Source organism: Prionailurus viverrinus, chromosome C1 (genome assembly GCF_022837055.1).
Source record: "Prionailurus viverrinus isolate Anna chromosome C1, UM_Priviv_1.0, whole genome shotgun sequence".
NCBI classification, from domain to species: Eukaryota; Metazoa; Chordata; class Mammalia; order Carnivora; family Felidae; genus Prionailurus; species Prionailurus viverrinus.
Genome location: NC_062568.1, coordinates 179,154,961 through 179,176,508, shown reverse-complemented (window position 1 = coordinate 179,176,508; position 21,548 = coordinate 179,154,961). Strand labels below are relative to the sequence as shown.

General features: G+C 41.8%; 1 protein-coding gene across 2 annotated transcripts in view; it reads right to left on the bottom strand.

The window, feature by feature from the left end:
• Positions 1-21,548, bottom strand: part of EIF2B3 (eukaryotic translation initiation factor 2B subunit gamma) — a 122,379-nt gene that overhangs the window by 11,061 nt on the left and 89,770 nt on the right. For both annotated transcript variants that reach the window (XM_047872466.1, XM_047872467.1), the window contains exons 7-10: positions 16,666-16,793; positions 14,714-14,904; positions 11,649-11,726; positions 10,989-11,137 (exon numbers count right to left, since the gene is read on the bottom strand). In XM_047872466.1, the coding sequence (XP_047728422.1) occupies positions 10,989-11,137; positions 11,649-11,726; positions 14,714-14,904; positions 16,666-16,793 (546 nt within the window). The remainder of the gene's footprint in view (positions 1-10,988; positions 11,138-11,648; positions 11,727-14,713; positions 14,905-16,665; positions 16,794-21,548) is intronic.

Genomic DNA, 21,548 nt, shown 5'->3' with positions numbered 1-21,548 from the left:
TGTTTATTTTTGGGAGAGACAGAGTGTGAGTGGGGGAAGGGTAGAGAGAGAGGGAGACATAGACTCCGAAACAGGCTCCAGGCTCCAAGCTGTCAGCACAGAGTCTAACTCGGGGCTCGAATCCACGAACCGTGAGATTGTGACCTGAGCCAAAGTCAGACGCTTAATTGACTGAGTCACCCAGGCACCTCTGTGTTACTTTTAATGAACTATTTCAGGCACAGAAAAAAAGTCTGTATTAGTAGACAATATATAGTATTTTTTTCATGTTTTAAAATTTTTTATAAATGCCAAACTTGCTTTTTTCCCCCTTCAACATCACATTTGTGAGATTTATCCAGGTTAATTCATGTAATAAGACATAATGCTTAAAGAAATCTCTCACCTTCTTCCTTTCTCTGCTCAATCTTGCTTTTGGTCCTCTAAATGAAACTGTATTGGCTCCAGCAAGCAAGCTGAAAATTTCCTCCCTTTAGTTCTATGTGTGTCGCTTTACTATATAAAGGTTTAGTGGTGAGAAATGTCTCCCTCCTAAGAAATCTAAGTCCTTATATTCCCTAAACAGAGGCTAAGAAAAAGAAGGGTTTGGGGGGAATCACGGTTAACAAAGTAACAACCTCAAAGAATTAAGCTGTAGTATTCTCCATCTAAGAAGATCTAAGAATATGGGTTTAGTCCAAAGGCAAAGAGTGAATCAAAAGTCCTAAGGAGCCCCTTTAAGTCCAGGGGATCTTCCCAAAGTTTCGTAAGTTGGTATTTTCAAGACTGTTACTGAAGAAACATGGAAAAAATTCTTCTAACAGTCACGGTCCTTTTGCAACCCTAATTACTGCAGACTTAATTTTATGTTTAAGGGAGTTCACTTTTACACTCCTCCTACCCATTTGTTAATATTTTGTTTCATTTCTTACCTGGCTGTATTATTTCTTCAAGTAGAGTTTTCCAGAGGGTTCATGGGTGACACATCTCCAGAGGCCTGGAGTACTTCTGATGATTTTATATTTCAACCATAATTTGACTAACTCTAGGATTCTTAGGTCATAATCGTTTCCCTCCAAATTTTCTAAATGTTGTCTTACTTAAATGTTGTCTTAAATGTGGTCACAGAAAAGTCCAAGGCCAGCTTGATTTTCTCCCTCCTATGTGCCCTGAGATTTTGGAAAAGATGTGTTTGCCAATTTCCCTCTGGTTTGCCCATGCCCCTATTTGTTATGCTGGTTGAATTTTGGTCTTTTCTTTGGATCTGATCTACATTCCATTGTGTCTGGCAGATAGTCTTTAGTCTGTGTACAGGTATGTGGTGTTATCTAGTTTTATTATGGATGAAGCTTCTTTTTCTGGTTTTGTTTATTTTTATTTTGTTGAATTTCAAGGAGTGAAGTACTCCATTATTTTTTCTAGAAGTAGACATGGCTCTCTGGACATATACTCAGCCAATTATATAGTAGGGGAGGTTAAATCAGGGACTTCTATTTTTCATTCAGTAAATACTTACAAGGTATATAAAGTACAGTATTAGAAATTAAGAGATACAAAGGTATATGAGAACTACTTCTGTGTTCAATGAATTTACAGTCTAGTTGAGGAAAAAAGAAAGGTGCACTAAACAGCACACGAACATAAATGAAGTGTATGGGTGCACAGGGAACACGGAAGCGGAGGAAACAATTTCTGGCTAGAACAATTCAAGGCTGCATGGAGGAGGTGGAAAATGTATTGGACCTTGAAAGATGAATAGGAGGATTTCCTACAGGTAAAGATCTTCAGAGAGAGGCAATTCAGGCAGAGTGAATGTCAGGAATAAAGAAAAAAAAGAAAAGGGAAAGAAAAAGGGACCCAGTGAGCAGGGTAGTCAGTGAGTACAGGTGAAGAAGACACTCAGGGTAACAATGAGAAGCAATAATATATTGTTTGGCTCTGAGGGCTGCACTTGCTGCTTGCAGAAAGCATGGAAAACCTAGGTGAAAATCTGGCTCCCTGGCCTGCCTGCATGTGCAGGAACTACCTTACACTGTTGCTTGGGTCATTCACCTTGGACTAGGAGGAAATGCAGGAGATGTTGCTCAGGACCAGAGAGCCAAGACACAGAACACAGAACTGACACCAAAGCCTGGACAATGAAGTTTTAACTATCGAATTTGGGTTGCTGGGCATCAGCTGTCATAGAACTTGGAATTTCTACCAGAAACTGAAAATGAGAAAGACAGGAGCCTTCTCTGCATAGTCTCACCTACACCTTCGCCAAGGTGGTCCTATTAGCATCTCTCAAGCTTTGAGGACCTTGGGCAGACGTCTAAGCCACTGTCCAGAAAGCCTCAGCAACTCACAACTGCTGGCAGAGACAAGCAAGCTAGGAATATCAGAAACTGCCTTCTGGACGAGTTCATGCTCCTACTTTGCCACTCAGTCCAGATGTAACAGCAGCAGGGTAACAGTCTCACGCAACTGCAATTTAGTTACTTTTCCCAAATTTACTATAACTAATTAAAACTAAATGACCTGAAAATAATGGGAAAAGGTTCATATGGGATGCAGGATGTCTGATTTTATCACCAGGAGCTAATTTACCAGATTGGGTAATCTCTAATGGTCTCCCTAGTCATTAGCTTCATGTGGGCTGCCTCAACTTTTTTAGTTGAAAAAAAAAAAATAGCAGCCACCACCATCTAAACCTTTATTGTTTCCCTAGCTTGTAAGGCCATTCAAGATGATACCTCCTCCAAAATAGCAACTGACTCTAGGATATTATGCTAGGTATTTTCTATGAATTTTTCTCATATATGCAAGTTGGAGTTTCTTAGGGAACCTTGGTTCCCTCACCAAGTCTCTTAATGTCAATTCAGGACACCAACACTGGACTTTAAAGAGGTGCCAGAGAGCTGCTCCTTTGTCTGCCCACCCACTGGAGGGGAGGGAGAGGGTGCTAATTACAGCAAATGGGAAAGTTATGGCACTGTCTTCCCTGGAAGGTCTGAGGCATGATGAGACAGAGTGGAAGTTACAAAGCCTCATGAGCTACTCTGGAATTAGGTGATCAAATGGATAAAGGCAAGTGTGGTTCTCGTTTTTGAGAGAATGGTGATGCCTGTCAGTTTCATGCATGAATCTGGAATGAGACATGGAGTAGCAGGAGTGCAATGAGAAGAAAATCTAGAATTCCACAATTTGCCCATCTGTAAAAATGCAGGAGTTGAGCAGGGTGACTTCTAAGGCCCTATGTCACTAACATTCCAGGACTCAGTGTTGGAGCTAGATCATGAAAAACCTGGAAATTCAAACTTTATTCTAAAGGTAATGGGGAGTCTTCAAAAAAAGTTTTTTTAAATTGTTATTTATTTGAGAGAGAGTGTGTGAAAGTGTGCGTGTGAGTGGGGTAGAAGCAGAGAGAATCTTAAACAAGCTCCATGCCCAGTGCAGAGCCTGACATGGGGCCTGATCCCATGACCCTGGGATCAGGACTTGGGCCAAAATCAAGAGTCTGGCGCTTAACCAACTGAGCCACCCAGGCGCCCCTCAAAAACAGTTTTTGAACAGAACAGGGACATGATCAGAGATCTCCTTTAGGAAGACAACACTGGCGGGGAGGTGCCTCAGTGGCTCAGTCAGTTGAGCGTCCGACTTTGGCTCAGGTCATGATCTCACTGCTCCTGAGTTCGAGCCCCACATCAGGCTCTGTGCTGACAGCTCAGAGCCTGGAGCCCACTTCAGATTCTGTGTCTCCCTCTCTCTCTGTCCCCAGTTTCACTCTGTCTCTCTCTCAAAAATAAATAAACATTAAAAAAAAAAGGAAGACAACACTGGCAACATGCCACCTCTGAAATGAGATACAGTAATGATGATGTCGATGACGATAAACAAATGAGAGCTAACACTCTATGTCCAAGTTCTATTCTAAGTGCTTTATGTCTATTAACTTAGTACTCCCAATAAATCTATGGGGTAGTTTAGTTTTTTTATTATTATTTTTTAATGTTTATTTATTTTTTGAGAGACAGACAGAGCATGAGTGGGGGAGGGGCAGAGAGAGAGAGGGAGACACAGAATCCACACACAAGCTCCAGGCTCTGAGCTGTCAACACAGAGCCCAATGTGGGGCTTGAACTCACGAACTGTGAGACCATGACCTGAGCCAAAGTCGGACGCTTAACCGACTGAGCCACCCAGCGCCCTGAGGTAGTTCAGTTTTTACCTCATTTGACAGTAAAAAAATCAGGCACAAAGACATAAAGCCAATTCCCTAAGGGACTAGTAAGTAACAGACCCAGGATTCAGTCTGGCAGTCTGACTCCAAAGTTCAATTTCTAAATCCATAGAAGGAATGACAGAAAGGCAGATTTGGAAGAATAAGACAAATACAGACAGAAAAATAAGAGAACACCACAATGATTCAGGAAAAGGTCTCTGGGTCTGACCTCTTCTTCTGACCTCTAGTCATGGGGCGTCTGGGTGGCTCAGTCAGTTAAGTGGTCCGACTTGGTATCAGGTCAGGTCATAATCTCGTGGTTTGTGAGTTTGAGCCCTGCATCAGGCTCCACGCTCCAGCGAGGATTCTCTCTGTCCCTCTCTCTCTGCCCCTCCTCTGCTCGCTCTCTGTCTCAAAATAAATAAATAAACTTAAAAAAAACCTATAGTTACAAACTGGCTATTAGATACCTCCACATAACTGGATGTCCTGTAGGTACTTACAATTTCATATGCCCTACACAGGCCTTTTCTCCCCACAAATCTTTACCTCCTTCACCTTTCCTCATCTCAGTGAGCACACCATCATCTACCCTGTTTCCCCACCTAGAAACCTGGGCTTCACCTACCAACTGTCCTCTCTCTCTCTCTCTCTCTCTCTCTCTCTCTCTCTCTCGTAATGTTTATTTTTGAGACAGAGAGAGTAAGCGAGTGCAAGCAGGGAAGGGGCAGAGAGAGAGGGAGACACGGAATCTGAAGCGCTGAGCTGTCAGCACAGAGCCTGACATGGGGCTCAAACCCATGAACTGTGAGATCATGACCTGAGCCAAAGTCGGACGCTTAACCAACTGAGCCACCCAGGTGCCTCTCAACTGTCGTCTCTCTTACCCTTTGAATCCCTTCCTTGCCCATTCCTTATCAGTCTCTTTAGATTCTTTTTCTTACGTCCAAAATTGCTGATGTTCTCCAAGGTTTTATCTTGGTTTCTTTTCTTTAAAAATTTTGTTTAAGTTTATTTATTTATTTTGAGAGAAAGAGAGAGTGAGTGCCCATAAGTGGGGTAAGGGCAGAGAGAGAGGGAGAGAGAATTCCAAGCAGGCTCTGGGGTGTCAGTGTGGAGTGCACGGGGCTTGAACTCACTAACTGTGAGACCATGACCTGAGCCGATATCAAGAGTTGGACACTTAGCTGACTGAGCCACCCAGGTGCCCCTTGGTTTCTTTTCTTTTAAGGTCACATAATCTCCCTGAATGTCTCTTCTACTCCCACAGCTTCAGTTACCCCTTCTATGCCCACCACTCCCAAATCTGTACTTCAAGCACAGGCTTCTTTCCTGCACTCCAGTCCTGCACATCAAGTCCCTGCATGTCAAGGCCGCTTGCCATTAACTCAACTTATCCCAAATGGAACTTACCTTTTCCCTGCCTCCCACTCTGCAAATCCTCTGCTGATTTCTATCTTAGTGAATAGCACACCAAAAATCTTATTGTTCAAGCAAGAAATCTGAAGTTTTCCCTAATATCTATTTTACCTTATATATCCAGGCAGTCATCATGCTTTATAGTTTGTAATCATCATACTATTTCTCCTCCCTATCACTACTGCTACTGCTTTAGTTTAGGGCCTCTTCTATTTTACCAGGATTCTTTCAGTAGTCTTCCTCCCTCCATGTTTATCTTCTTCACATCACTCTCCATAACGCAGCCAAAATAATCTTCATAAAATGTAGATTTAATTGTTATTCCTTTCCTTTAAACTCTTAAATTATTACTGTTACCTATTAAACTTCTTAGGGGATAGTCCATGATTTGGCCTTTGGCCATCTGTATAGCCTTGTCTCTTCTCTATCCATTCCTCTTTTGAATTCTGTTATTTCGGTTATTATGAATTGTTTACCATTCTTCCATATAACAAGTATTTACTGAGTTCCTGCAGGCTTTCTGCTTCAAGATATAATAGTGAAACAGAAAGATAAGGTACTTACATTCTCAAATTAATATTTACTTGTGAGAGACAGGTAAATAAGAGAAGTCCAGATAGTAATAATGCTATGAAGGAAATAAAACAGGTTGACGTAATGGAGAGTACTGGGACAGGTTACTTCTGATAGGGTAAGTCAGTCAGTGAAGCCTCTTCTTAAGTGATGAAATTCAAGCTAAGATCAAAATGAAGAGATGTTTCTGGAATAAGATATGCTCATGCTCTCTCACACTTCACACTCCTTTAAAACAATGTATTTTTTAAAGTTTATTTATTTACTTAGAATGTGCGAGTGGGGTAAGTGCAAACAGAGAGGGGAGAGAGAATCCCAAGCAGGCTCTGTACTTCAGTGCAGAGCCTGATGTGGGGCTCGAACTCACAAACCGTGGACAATGACCTGAGCCAAAACTAAGAGTCAGATGCTTAACTGACTGAGCCACCCAGGCACCTCTGACACTTAACACTCTTGATGTATCTAGAACATTCCTTTCTCTACCTTGGGTAGCTCTACTCATTTTTCAGCTCATGGGTCATTTCCTTAATTCTTTCCTGACCCTCTTCTCCTTTGTGACTATACAGATTTCTACCACAGCACTCATGCACAGTCTTCAGTATCCAGTGGGTCTTTTCTTTGATGAGTAAAATATTTGAGACAGGTTTCTACTCTCAGTGGTGTGCTGGAGGCAGCCTGTTCTGCTTGGGAGAGCTGATTGTTGGTATCTCTTCCCAACTCAAGTGTTTGCTGATATCATTGGCCATAGTGGGAGAATGTACAGTATGGAAATTGGCAAATGTTACAAATCAGATCACTTATTTTTTTCCTTTGGAAAGCTAGTTGTTAACAACTTATCAGTACACCACTGGTAGCAGTGTACCACAAAATTCTGACCTTTTTTTTTTTGGCAATTAAATTTATATATGTATGTATGTATCTTATAACAAATCTTTCTGAAGGTTTTACTATGAAAAACAGCAGGCTTCTGTTCCCCCTACTCATTTCCTTTTTCCTGGAGACAACTTTTGGTCTTTTTGCTGAGTTATTTCAGTTTTTTGTTTGTTTGTTTGTTTGTATTTTAAAGAGAGAAAGAGGGAGTGGATGAGCAGTAGAGGGAGAGAATCTCAAGCAGGCTCCATAGCCAGCACAGTCTGACATGGGACTCAATTTCTCAACTCTGAGATCATGACCTGAGCTGAAATCAGGTCGGACTTTTAACCAACTGAACCATCCAGGTACCCCCTTGAGTAGTTCAGCCATTTACCTCCCCGTGTATACATAATAACATGCATATTACTACTTCTTCAGTTTTTAGTTTTAGTCATTATCGATAGATTTCCCACAATGGAAGATGAGGATTTAGCTTTCCTTTCTCTCCCTCTTCCCTCTTTTCCTTCCTATCCCTCATCCTTTCTATATTGTTACAGCATGATTTTGGTCAATAGTTGTTTATTACGATTACATAAATTGTATTTCATATTGTGTACATAGTGAACTGTGATGCCATTTCCTTTCATGTGCAAATTTTTATTTATTTATTTTAAAGTTTATGTATTTATTTTGAGAGAGTGCACAAATGGGGGAGGGGCAGAGAGAGAGAGAGAGAGAGAGAGAGAGAGAGAGAGAAAATCCCAAGCAGGCTCTGTGCTGTCAGCATGGAGCCCAACATGGGGCTTGAACTCAAGATCATGACTTGAGCTGAAATCAAGAGCTGGATGCTTAACTGACTGAGTGACTGAGCCACCCAGGTGTCCCTCAGGTACAACGTTTTTTTTTAAAGTTTATTTATTTATTTTTGAGAGAGACAGACACAATGTGAGTGGTGGAGGGACAGAGAGAGAGGGAGAGAGAGAATCTCAAGCAGGCTCTGCACTGTCAGCACAGAGCTGATGTAGGGCTTGAACTCACAAACCATGAGATCATGACCTGAGCTGAAACCAAGTCTGATGCTTCACTGACTGAGCCACCCAGGTGGCCACCCCCTACAACTTTTTAAACAGAGTTCATAACTGTTTTGTTTTTGTTAGATAGTATTCTATGCTATTACTAATTCAACCCAAACTTTTAGCCAGTTGTCTAAATCTTTCAAGATGTTTATATGTATTTGGTATTTTATCATTTTCATCTTCCTAAGTTTTTTGTGGATTCCACTCTGGGCTAACTGCTCCCTTTATGCTTCATGCATAGTTGTCATTTTTGGATCTGCCTTCAGTATCATGCTATGTATTCTTTTTGCTTTTTCAGAGTTGTATCTTTTGTATCTTGTATCTTTGGTTTATTCTTCATTTGGTGGAACACATCTAGAAAAAACACACTTGGGGCACCGGAGTGGCTCAGTCAGTTAAGGGTCTGACTTCGGCGCAGGTCATGATCTCACGATTCGTGAATTCAAGCAGCGCATTGGGCCCTCTGCTGTCAGCACAGCCTTCTTGGGATCCTCTGTCACCCTCTCTATCCCTCCCCACTCACTCTCTCTCTCTCAAAAATAAATAAACATTAAAAATTTTTTCTAGAAAAAAAAGAAAAATCACATTTAACATTTTGTTTGGGTGTAGAATTCTAGGTTGAAATTAGTTTTCCTTCAGAATTTTGAAGGCATTGTTCTATTTTCTTCTAGTTTCCAATGTTGCTACTGATAAGTCCAAAGCCATTCTGGTTCCTGATTGGTTATATAGCACCTATTACTTTCTCTTTGTAACTTTATAGCATGCTTTGTCTCCAGTGTTTTGAAAACTGAAAACGACGTAGATTTTTACCCATTGTGCTGGGCACTTGGTAGGCCTTTTCATTCTGTAAATTTACCTCTCTGTGGGCATTTTCCTATATTATTTCTTAAATAATTTCCTCCTCTGATGTCTGAACTCTCTCTGTCTCTCTTTTTTTTTAGAGAATTCATATTCAGATGTTAAACATCCTGAACTGGTCCTCTCATTTCCTTATCGTTTCTCTTCTATGTTCTATCTTTTTATCTTTTTGCTCCACTTTCTGGGAAATGTCAATTTTATCTTCTAATTCTTTTATTGGGGTTTTCCTTTTGTTATCATAGTTTTAATTTCTTAGAGTTCTTTTTTTGTTCTTTGAAATGACAGGTTGTTTGAAAGTATTTTTCTCTCCCTGCAATCTCTGTTTCTTCTAAGTTGCTTTTTTGTAACTGTTTGATTTGTGGATCTTTCATGATAGGCTTTCTTTAGATCTCTGGTAATCTTTGGTTATCTCTTCATCTTTAGGGGAGGATTGTAAAAAAGCTGACTGGAAGCTCTAAGCACATGAACGGAATTTGTCATCCATAATTTTCACTGCAGGGTGATTTGACTGGGCTGTTAGAAATCTCTGATGTAAATAAATTTAGTTTTTCTTCTTGGGGCTAGTCAGAATCTCCAGAGGAGATTCTTCCAAAACTCCTGACTGATGCGTTAGGCCTGGTTGCCAGGGTTTGGGAGTCAAGTCAGGAAGTGGGCTTGGGGGAGAACAGATCTTAGTGGCCAATATCCCTATGGTCTCCAATTTTCCTGGTTTATTATGGTACTTCCTCCCTCAATCCTATTACTTCCATTAGTCTCTCTTCCTAAAGAGTAAAGGCTTAACCTTTAGCTATGTCCCTACATAGCTTCTCTCTCCAAAATGCTTTCCCCAACCTCTCACTGGCACCTATGAGAGGTATTTCAGCTTTCACTGAAATTGAGGTCTTCCCTTATCCTTCTCTCCTATTAGTTCCTGGACAGAGAAATCAACAGATGTCAGAGCTAGAATCAAGGCTTTAGAATCAGCTCTTTCAGGTTAATCCAGTCTTGTGGTTTTCAAAATTTGCTTTATACATCTGCTTCACATCCCCTAGGAAGGACAAGTGCCCCTTCCCCACTGTATTACAAACACCTGTGATTTTATCAGTTATAGATATTGAGTTTCTGCATAATACTTATTTATTTAAAATGTTTCTTTTTTGAGAGTGCGTGCATGAGTGGGGGTGGGCAGAGAGAGAGAGAGAGAGAGAGAGAGAGAGAGAGAATGAGCATCCCAAGCAGACTCCTTGCTGTCAGCCCAGAGCCCAGTATGGGGTTCAATCTCACCAACCGTGGGATCATGACCTGGACCAAAATAAAGAGTTGGACACTTAACCGACTGAGCCACCCAGGTACTCCTGCATAAGATTTATTTTAACAAAAAATTCCCTTTCTAAAAAGTCTGAAAGCCATTGCTTTGGTAATACCCCTCCTCTCTTCCACCACCTGTGTTTGCATTATATACAGGAAAAACCTGAGGACCATACAGAGGAAGAATCTTACTAAATATATCATTTCAAGTCTTCTTACTGCAGTTCAGGCTGTTCGTAAACCAAGATTTTAGAACACTTTAAAGGGTCTCAAAATGGGAGAAGATTCTCCATAACTTGCAACAAAGAAGCTCTCTTTTAAAAATGGTGCAAGGCTTAAATGTCCACTCCTCCTAGTCCCCTGCCTTCTTCAGGGCTGCTCTGAGACACTGAGATAAGGGATGATGACTATTACACATTGGTACAGTGTCATTCTAGTACTGCCAGAGGCTCACTACTGTGGCCATCCCATCAAGTAGCACATCAAAGCAAGGGAAGGCAGCCTCTCTCAGGACCACAATTGGAATAAGTATGAAAAAGTCGCCAGAAATGTTTTCAGAGACCATGTCTTTATTGAGCCAAAACCAATGACTCAAAGGGCCTAGGCACTATTCTTTCCTTCGCCTTTTCCCTCTTCTTCCCTTCCTCAAGCTGAGCCCTTTTTTAGGCTGCACTGGCCCCCAAAACCTCCCAGGGATACCAGGAGCCTTTTGCCTTAAGTGGGCACAAGTGGAAACATACCCTTCCTCCACAGTGACTGAGTTCATGAGAAGGCAATTGGTGATAGTCACTCTATCTCTTAGGACACAGGATGAACCAATGACTGAGTGCTTAATGGATGACTTCTCTCCAACTTGCGTATCTGGCCCAATGAGGCTGTCAACTCCAACCTGCAAAAGGCAAATATAAAACCTTGTCCATCCATCTCAACCAACTGCAAATCAACTCCTCAGATCCTTTGAGTTGGGGTCTAATGCAATCTTTCCCCAGAGACACCTCAGCCAAGGGGTAAGTATTTCTTAGGGCCACAAGGTGACATAATACCTCTGAGATCAACTCAAACTTACACACAGGCATTTGTGTATATAAATGTGTTCTCTTGAAGAGAGTGCTCAAATCAGTGTAAGAAGAGGGACAGAGATGGAAGGCTCTTGTGTCTGAGTCCCGAGACCCATAATGGACCTTCCTTACAGAATTTGTATGGCTGAGGTCAGCACCTGTCCAGGTAGTCTTGAATGTCTGGGTTAGATGATGATATTTTAGAACCAGAACCCAGCTGGGATTTTCCTGGGACTAATGAGTTTCAGGGCTTGAGAACTCCAATCCATCGTCTCAAGGACATACTTCATTCAGCACACATAGAGACTGTCCCATACCTGCCCTGCCCAAGCTAGCACTTACCAGGTGTTTGCTGACAATCTGGGCTGATGAATGAACCAGTGATTCTTCTGGACAGAGAACTGATAGCAATTTGGGCACCTTGAGGAAAGAGGTTTGGTTACTAAAGACAGACCAGAAAATACCTGAGAACACCTTAGGTAGAACTCAACACCCAGTTAGAGATGTAGGGAGTTTTTAGCCACAGCTTTCCTGTTTAGGTGAGGCAGAGCAGGAGGCTGCTTCATTTCCCCTAGGACAAGGATTGTTTATGCAGCAAATTTCAGATGGTCTTATCCTTAGTTTCCTAGCTGAGAATCTCCTCCTTAAAAGTAATGCCATGTCCCTCAACTGGGAGGTGCTAAGACAAGCCTTCAAGAAGCACTTAGGAGAGGCCTACTGAGAGCAAGAAGGATTCTGAGTCCTGACCATAGTCATCCCAGGTTCCTGCTCCCCTCCTAGACCAGTGTGGCCATGCATAAAGAGAGAGTTAATATTAGACAATTCCATAATCAGGACAGGCATCTATGGCCTTCACCAGCCAAAATAAAATTTTGAAGGTGTTCACACTATTCTCTCTTCAATATGAGAAAACTGAGAAGGCTACAAATATGAATTTTAACTCTGGACCTGTTAGGAACGTGCAAGTAGTGTGCCTATCTGTCATTCTCCGGCATGAGCAGAATGCTGGTCAGAGCACTATGTGTGGTGGCCACAGTGGCTGAAGGACACCTTGCCAGGACTGGCTACACTGGCAATGTGAAGGCTAATACCTCAGCCCCTGTCCCTGGGATCTCCTTCTATTATACTTCAACCAAGGCTGTTCAGACCTGTCTACTGCACAGCTCCTGTTGGTACTTCATAGGACACTTCCCAAGTCTCAGGCTATCCACGGACCTGCTTTCAGACTACCTTGACAGAATCTAGTCATAGAACTGAAGAATGAGAACTAAAAGTCAAATTAAGGAAGGTTTCTAATAGCTCTGATTCTAAGTGGGGGCTGAGTTTACTGAGGACTGCCCTGGGTAAACATGGGACTAGGTATGATTTCTCATAAACTCTCTGGCTTGGATTCTCCTGGATCTACAACCAATCCAGGGTGAAGCCAGCTTGAGGCCTGGGGTTGGGACTATACACATTATATAGTGTGGGTCCTGAAGATTCCTGAGCCAAGTTTTCTTTAGAGACTAAATTCTTTTTTTTTTTTTTAATTTTTTTCTTTTTTTACGTTTATTTATTTTTGAGACAGAGAGAGACAGAGCATGAACGGGGGAGGGGCAGAGAGAGAGGGAGACACAGAATCGGAAGCAGGCTCCAGGCTCCGAGCCATCAGCCCAGAGCCCGACGCGGGGCTCGAACTCACGGACTGCGAGATCGTGACCTGAGCTGAAGTTGTATGCTCAACCGACTGAGCCACCCAGGCGCCCCCCCCCTTTTTTTTTTTTTTTTAATTTTTAACATTTATTCATTTTTGAGTGAGAGAGACAGAGCATGAGTGGGGGAGGGGCAGAGAGAGAGGGAGACACAGAATCCGAAGCAGGCTCCAGGCTCTGAGCTGTCAGCACAGGGCCTCAAGCAGGGCTTGAACTCACGGACTGTGAGATCATGACCAGAGCTGAAGTTGTATGCTCAACTGACTGAGCCACCCAGGCACCCCATAGGGACTAAATTCTAATCCCAATTTTCAACAATATCTTTTATCATCCTACTTGACACACCCCCCTCCCCCCACCCCCAGCTTATACCTGCACTGTTAGTTTTCACAGAGTTCTACCAGAAACTGCATCAACAGCTAATCTTTTCATCATCTTATCTCCGTTGTCCTTGAATGCCACCCCAGTATAGTTCCCTCAGTCATCTATCTTTTCCTCTTCTCATCTCAACCCTTTCCTTTTCATGTTTCCTTTTCATGGTCTCATCATCCCTCCCTCCTAAAACCTTCTTCCTGTACCTGTATACAACAAAGAGTCTCCCACCCCCCACCCCCATCTTCGGTCTCTTTATTGTTTCATTACTCCACCCCTTGCTTTAACCTTTTATTTATTTATTTATTTATTTATTTATTTATTTATTTATTTATTTAATTTTTTTTTACCTTTATTTATTTTTGAGAGACAGAGCACAAGTCAGGGAAGGACAGAGAGAGAAGGAGACACAGAATCTGAAGCCGGCTCCAAGCCATCAGCAAAGAGCCCGACGCAGGGCTTGAACTCACAGACCTGGAGATCATGACCTGAGCCAAAGTCGGACACTTAACCAACTGAGCCACCCAGGCGCCCTGCTTTAACCTTTTAAAGCAATGCTTCCTCTGCAACAGAAGCTGCTCATTCTCCATATATCACAAACTTCAGGGTTAAAAGGAGGAGTTAGTTCTCTAATGCTGTTTCCAGACACTTCCCTCTCATAGACATTCCTTCTCTGAGGCTCTACCATCTGACTACTCGATATTCTATTCTTTTACCTTCTTAGGAACGTCTCCTCTCTGTGCCTATGTTTACTTCATCACAGTACTGATTACACCGTATTTATCTGCTTGTTTATGAAGTACTGCAGATATCCCATGCCTAGCAGAACAAAAGAAAACTTCTGAACCCAGAGGCCAAAGTTAGCCTTTCTGAGAATCTCAGCCCTTCTTTGGAACCAGAGGCTCTACCACTATGGACTAGGCTCTCTGCTTCCCCTTTTGCTGTAACTGGGTACCCCAATGCTATCCCCTGACATGTCAGGTCTTGCTCAACCTTGGGAATGAGAGAGACTCTGAACAAGTCACTGGGACTAATGAAGAAGTGAGGCACCCACGATTTCTATTCTTTTTTTTTTTTTTTAATTTTTTTAATGTTTATTTATTTTTGAGAGAGAGAGAGAGAGAGAGAGAAAGAGAGAGTCAGAGTGGGAGCTGGGGAAGGATCAGAGAGAGGGAGACACAGAACCTGAAGCAGGCTCCAGGCTCTGAGCTGTCTGCACAGAGCCCGACATGGGGCTTGAACCCATGCACCATGAGATCATGACCTGAGCTGAAGTCGGGACACTTAACCAACTGAGCCACCCAGGCGCCCCCTATGATTTCTATTCTAAACCCATCCTCTTACCTGTCTGTTTGCTTCCATGTAGAGTCCCAGAGTGCTTACTCGAGAGCAGAGCCCCTCTTTCATGATGTGGACATAGCAGCGCACCTGTGATTTGGACAAGTCTTCCCACCTGTCTCCTCGATGGACATTCCAGCAGGCATCATAGGGAGCAAAGGTCAGTGTATTGTCTTCTTTTATAAAGCTGTAAATATCTTCAGAATAAACAGAGAAAATAGAGGCTCAAGTTATGTTTTCAAAGAGATACAACTCACATCTCTCTCCCTGGAACTCAGTCATGCAGCACGGACCCTGAAGTCCCACTACAACCTGAAAGACTAAGTGAAATTAAAAGAGGCAACATGCTTTCCTGAACATCTGAAAACCCTTAAAAAGGATTACAAAAATCCTTAAAAAGAGATCCTAAAATGGGAATGCAAGCTGGTGCAGCCACTCTGGAAAACAGTATGGAGGTTCCTCACAAAACTAAAAATAGAACTACCCTACGACCCAGCAATTGCACTACTAGGCATTTATCCACGGGATACGGGTGTGCTGTTTCGAAGGGACACATGCACCCCCATGTTTATAGCAGCACTATCAACAATAGCCAAAGTATGGAAAAAGCCCAAATGTCTACTGATGGATGAATGGATAAAGAGAATGTGGCATATATCTACAATGGCATATTACTCGGCAATCAAAAAGAATGATATCTTGCCATTTGCAACTATGTGGATGGAACTGAAGGGTATTATGCTAAGTGAAATTAGTCAGTCAGAGAAAGATGAAAATCATATGACTTCACTCATAGGAGGACTTTAAGAGACAAAACAGATGAACATAAGGGAAGGGAAATGAGAATAATGTAAAAACAGGGAGGGGGACAAAGCAGAAGAGACTCATAAATATGGAGAACAAACTGAGGGTTACTGGCGGGGTTGTAGGAGGGGGGATGGGCTAAATGGGTAAGGGGCACTAAGGAATCTACTCCTGAAATCATTGTTGCACTATATGCTAACTAATTTGGATGTAAATTAAAACAAAACAAAACAAAACAAAACAAAACAAAACAAAGGTCCTAAAAGCAAGTTTGACCAATAATCAAGTACTACTAGGGAAAATACAATAGAGGGTTCTTGTAAATCATGACATAACATAAGCAAGGGTCCAGGCTTTAGTGACCAGCCATATTGGCTTTGTGCTGCTAGCCTCTATTACCGCATCTAGTAGTTGTGCTATGACAGAAATAGCACAAGACTTGGAACCTGAGTTATTTGGGCCCCAGTTTTTCAGCTCATAAAACAACCATGTAAGATCTTTTATTTTATGATAAGAAAACTGGGGCTCATCTCAGGTCACAGAGCTAATAAGAGGGAGAGTCAGATTTCAAATCCAGATTTCAAATCCAAGTCCTGATATCTTAACCATCGTGCTATATTGTCTCCATTTATTCATTTGATAACTTTGTTTTTGGAACTCTTACTATGAGCCCAGGACTGGCCAGGGACTAGGCAGGGATATGACAGCAAACAAGACAGACCTTGCCCCTACATCCTGGAAAGGAGACAGCCTGGTTGGCCTCTTGTTGAACTGTAATTGTATACTCCTTCATCTTTCTTTCTTTGACAGAAGAGACTGAGTTTAGTCAGGAGTAGGGCTGCCCAGAGCCTAGAGAACAGACGAACTAAGAAGTAGGGGGCAGAGTTTACTCAAAACAGTCTAGTGAGGAACATAGTCAAACCAGAGCTAGGAACCAGAGAACGGACTTGAGGCATGATTAGCCTGTCCCTGAAGAGCATAAGCGGCAGAGTCTGATTGAGCAAGCCTATCCAGACCTTAGGGTAGGGTGTCAGCTACCCTGTCTTCCCTGGTGGTTAGACAAGAAACTGTTGCCTTGAGACAGGCATCCTGCCCAGTTATTCTTTCCAAAGGTGCTGCTACCCCTACCTTACCGCACCAACCCAAACACTGACCTAAGGATTTCAGCTCCTTTTTCTTTAGATCCTCTTCTTTTTCTTCTTGTCCTTGCTGTGAGGAAGCTGAGGAGAACTGTTTTCTTATTAGGTATGGAATCAGTTCACTCCGGATGGAAGTGATTGATCTAGGAAGAAAAAGGGGTCAAATATGAGAAATCTGACTGTCTGGATCCTATGGGATCAGAAACTCTGTGTATGCTAGTAAAAGCCAAATTCCTTCCTGTCATGCCACCATGGGACTGACAGAGATCAAAAGTGACCTGGATTTGGTAGTTCTGGAGAAGCAGAAGATCTAAGTTCTCTATCAGCTTCAGGCTGGAAGGGGGGAGGGTAGTATTCTAAATCTAAGAATCCCTTCCCTGATTTATTCAGAAAATAGTCTTTTACAAAGTCCTATCTACCTGGTGTGTGTGCACATGTGTTTGTGTATGTGCATGTACTTTAACATAGGGCCTTGACTCTTAATTGGCAATAACCCTTGAGAAGGAAGAATGCTCTTGTCTTTTGAAAAAAGTTGTTTAAAAAACATTAAAAAACTTTCTCCATAAAGGCCTTGCATGTCTTCTGTTAATCCTAAATATCTTATATTTTTGGTTCATATTATAAACGGTGACTTTTAAACAGTTATTTTCTTCTTCTTGTTGGTTTTAGAAATTTGATTTATTCTGTATTTTAATCTTTTTTTTTTTTTTAATTTTTTTTTTCAACGTTTATTTATTTTTGGGACAGAGAGAGACAGAGCATGAACGGGGGAGGGGCAGAGAGAGAGGGAGACACAGAATTGGAAACAGGCTCCAGGCTCTGAGCCATCAGCCCAGAGCCTGACGCGGGGCTCGAACTCACGGACCGCGAGATCGTGACCTGGCTGAAGTCGGACGCTTAACCGACTGCGCCACCCAGGCGCCCCTCTGTATTTTAATCTTATAGCCAATTGCTTCAATAACAATCTTACTAATTCTAATAATTTATCTGTAGATTCTGACAATCATACCAACTATGAGAACAACACTTTTTTTCTTCCTTTCTAATCTGTAGATCTTTCATTTATTTTTCATGGTCTTACTATATTAGCTAAAATCTCCAATATAATGCTGACTGGAAGCACTGATCGTAGTAATCTTTACTTGTTCTTGATTTTAAAGGAAATTCTACTATTTTATCATGTAGACTGATGATTTCTTTTTCATTATCAAAGCTACCATTTATTGATTGTCTTCTGCATGTAGATGTTGGGTTTCATGCTTTATAGCCAACAGTCCACACATGTCATAGGTTTTCTGCACGTACCTTTTATGTACATAGGTTAAGGAAGTTCTCTTTTATTTCTAACTAGCTAAAAGCTTTCATCAATGACTGGGAATTGAATTTTATTTAAAAAATTTGTTTTGTGTCTATGGAGCTCAACATATTTTTTCCCTTTTAATCTGTTATGATGATGAGTTTTTAATTTTTCATTTTATTTTAGAAAGAGAGCATGTGAGCAGGGAAGAGAGGCAGAGAGAGAATTTTTTTTTAAAGTTTACTTATTTATTTTGAGAAAACAGGGCTCCATCCCATGACCCTGGGATCATGACCTGAGATGAAATCAACAGTCGGCCACTCAACTGCCCAAGCGCCCCATCGTGATGAGTTTTTAAAAAAACTTTTCTAATATCAACAGGTGTATTATTCAAAGACTATATATATGATTTCTGCTCTATACTCCCTTAGAGTAGAGGAATTATAGGTGATTCTTTCATTATTTGTGCAAATTATGAAATTTTACATTTTTAGGACATTCCTAAATTTCTTGCCTCTCATTTTTTTCTCAGCTTCTATGGTTCTACTCTCCTGGCTGGATTCAGACTCTGCAAATTTAAAATTCACTCTAGGGGCGCCTGGGTGGCTTGGTTGGTTAAGCGTCCGACTTCGGCTCAGGTCATGATCTCACGGTCTGTGAGTTCGAGCCCCACGTTGGGCTTTGTGCTGACAGCTCAGAGCCTGGAGCCTGTTTCAGATTCTGTGTCTCCTTCTCTCTTTGCCCCTCCCCCGTTCATGCTCTGTCTCTCTCTGTCCCAAAAATAAATAAACGTTGAAAAAAATTTTTAAAAAATAAAAAATAAAAGAAAATAAAATTCACTTTAATGACTAGGTACTTCCCATGCAGATTTCATCTTCCCACCTACTTAACAGTAGGCTTCCTCAGGACGCCTGGGTGGCTCAGCTGGTTGAATGTCTGACTTGCGCTCAGGTCATGATCTCACAGTTCGTGGGTTTAAGCCCCGCATCAGGCTCTGTGCTGACAGCTCAGAGCTTGGAGCCTGCTTCAGATTCTGTGTCTCCCCTCTCTCTGCCTCTCCCCTGCTCACACTCTGTGTCTCTTTCTCTCAAAAATAAATAAACATTAAAAAAAAAAAAAAAGAAAAGAGTAGGTTTCCTTATGACAGTTGTACTTATTCACCAATGGCTATCAAGGAATTCCTCCAACAAAGTTAACTTCAATTTACTTTCATGTAATCAGATCAGTCGAGGACAGCACTTACGGAAAATCAGATCACAGATTAATGTGTAGAAGAACTTTCAGAACGCCAAAAAAATTCCAGCACTATTTTATACATTTTTATAAGCAGTAAGCAATCTTGGCCAAGAGCTTTGGAGCTCTCCTTTATTTGGCCTTCCTGGGTCGCAGGAGACATGGTGATTCCTAGAGGGTACTGAGACAGAATGTTGGGTCTAAATGACCAGTAATCTGGAACAGGGAAGAAGGGACCTGATCCTTAGTACAATAAGTATGCTTTTGATTTATACTTAGCAAAGGAATTAAAAGCACAGAAGGGTAAGAGACCAGCACATGATTTTTAGTTTTCTCTCTCATGCTGTAAACTTGTCAGAATTTGAAATCACTAATTTATTTAGGATTTAACAAGCATCTATTAATATGCCATTTACTGCGCTAGGCCTTGGAAATATACTGTTTCTGACTTCAAAGAATTCATAATCCAGTGGACAGCAGCCTGATCATGGATTTAAAAGGAACAGTGTAGAGGGAGATGAGGTTGATCAGGTAGGCAAGGACGCCAAATCATGGAAGCCTTTTGTGGCAGTCTCTAGTCTGGACTGAGAAGCTACTGGTGATCTTTAAGCAAGAAAGTGACATAATCAGTTTTATTTCTTAGTAAGATAATTCTGGTAGCAGTGGAAATAGGCCTGATATAAGGAGACTGAAGACAGGGAGACTATGAAAGATGAAAATGTGGTTTAATGTATAAGCAGCCTAATAAACTGCTGCTGCATACTTCACGCCCTTCCCCCACTCCCATTCAAAGAAGCTCTGCAGGCTGACATGGGACCACACAGATGGAGTACAGATAGGAAGGCAAGACAGAGGCAGAGGCTGAGGAGGGTAAGCAAAATTATGAACCCTGGAGCTACACAGTTCATGGTTTTTGTCATTTTTAAAGGATCAAGTCAGACATCTTTGAAAAATTCTGTGTAAGCTGGAAGCTCTTGTATTGAATTTCAATGTGATTTTTCTCCTGATCCTTTGATGGAGATTAAAAATTTCCATATGAATACAAAGAATGAAACAACACTTACTCTTAGCTCTTTTTCTCCCTCTTTAATGCACCAAACCAGTGTGGGTAGCAAATGTTCCTTGGCCCCCTCTGGTGGAAAACAAGTCAGTTCCCTTTGAAGAAATGACAAAGCATGGACAGCTGGGGGATTTCAGAGCCATGATATTTACATTATGGGCCAAACAGAACCGTCATGGCAAGAAGTAAACAAGCCTTGGCACACAGCCCCTTAGGGCAGAGCCCTTTACGGAGATCAGACAGTGATTTAAAGAGAGGACATGAAGCAGTCCTGCCAGGTCCCACCTGCCTCTGCTGGCGCTCAGCATCAGGTCAATCCCCATAATGCAGTTAGCTCAGCAGCATTACAGAGGACAAAATTACTCTTCCTGCTTCCTACTCAAAGTAGAGGCAGCTCAATGCTATGCCAAGAACAGGGATAGGCCACTGTGAACCTTTGTGAACATCCTGTCCTTGGGGCTGAAGATAAGTGGCTGGATCTACTGCCCTGGGCATGGGCAACCTCACATTTCCCATTCCCTCTTATACACAGCCTTCCTAGAAGGATGCCTCATCTCATGAATTATAAGCTTCCAAGAAATAAGAAATCACAAAGGAGAACAACAGATTCTGACTAGCTATAAGCAAACAACTCTACCAAATTAACAAGACAAAAAATAGTTGCTACCAGTAGGACAAAAGATTAATATCCTTAACAGATAGATAGAAGGGTTCAAAAATACTTTTAAAGAGATAAAAATTAAAACAAGATGCAATTTCTCCCTGAATCAAATCAGCAGATTTAAAATAATTCTCATTACTGATAAGGGTGCTTTGAGACAGTTACTTTCATACAAGGGAAGTCAGAGTATAAACTGGTAAAATATTTTCTGAAAAGTGGCAATACATGGAAAAGTATTGAAGATAATGAGGGAGTGTGGAGCAAGCTGAGGGCAAAGTACAGGCTAACAGCACCCAGGTGGGATATATGTGATACTCCTTGGACACTCCTGGCTACCCAAGAACAAAGGAAAGGGGTTTAAGTGCTTACCATGGCGATATGGGAAACTACGGCACATGAAAAATTAAATTCCCTTACTCCCTATAGCCCACTGACAAGTCCTTGAAACTGGCAGAGTGACCTCCCTCTAGGAGCTCAGCTGCCTCAATGATGACACTTTGCTAGGGGCAAAAGAGAATCTTGGCTTAGCGTTATCCTGACCCCCCAGGAACCTTTGAGTCTACCTTAACATATAAAAATTCCTTTGGAAACTTCCTTTATCTCAGCTGCCCCAAGATATATGATGGCAATCATACTCCAAACTTATG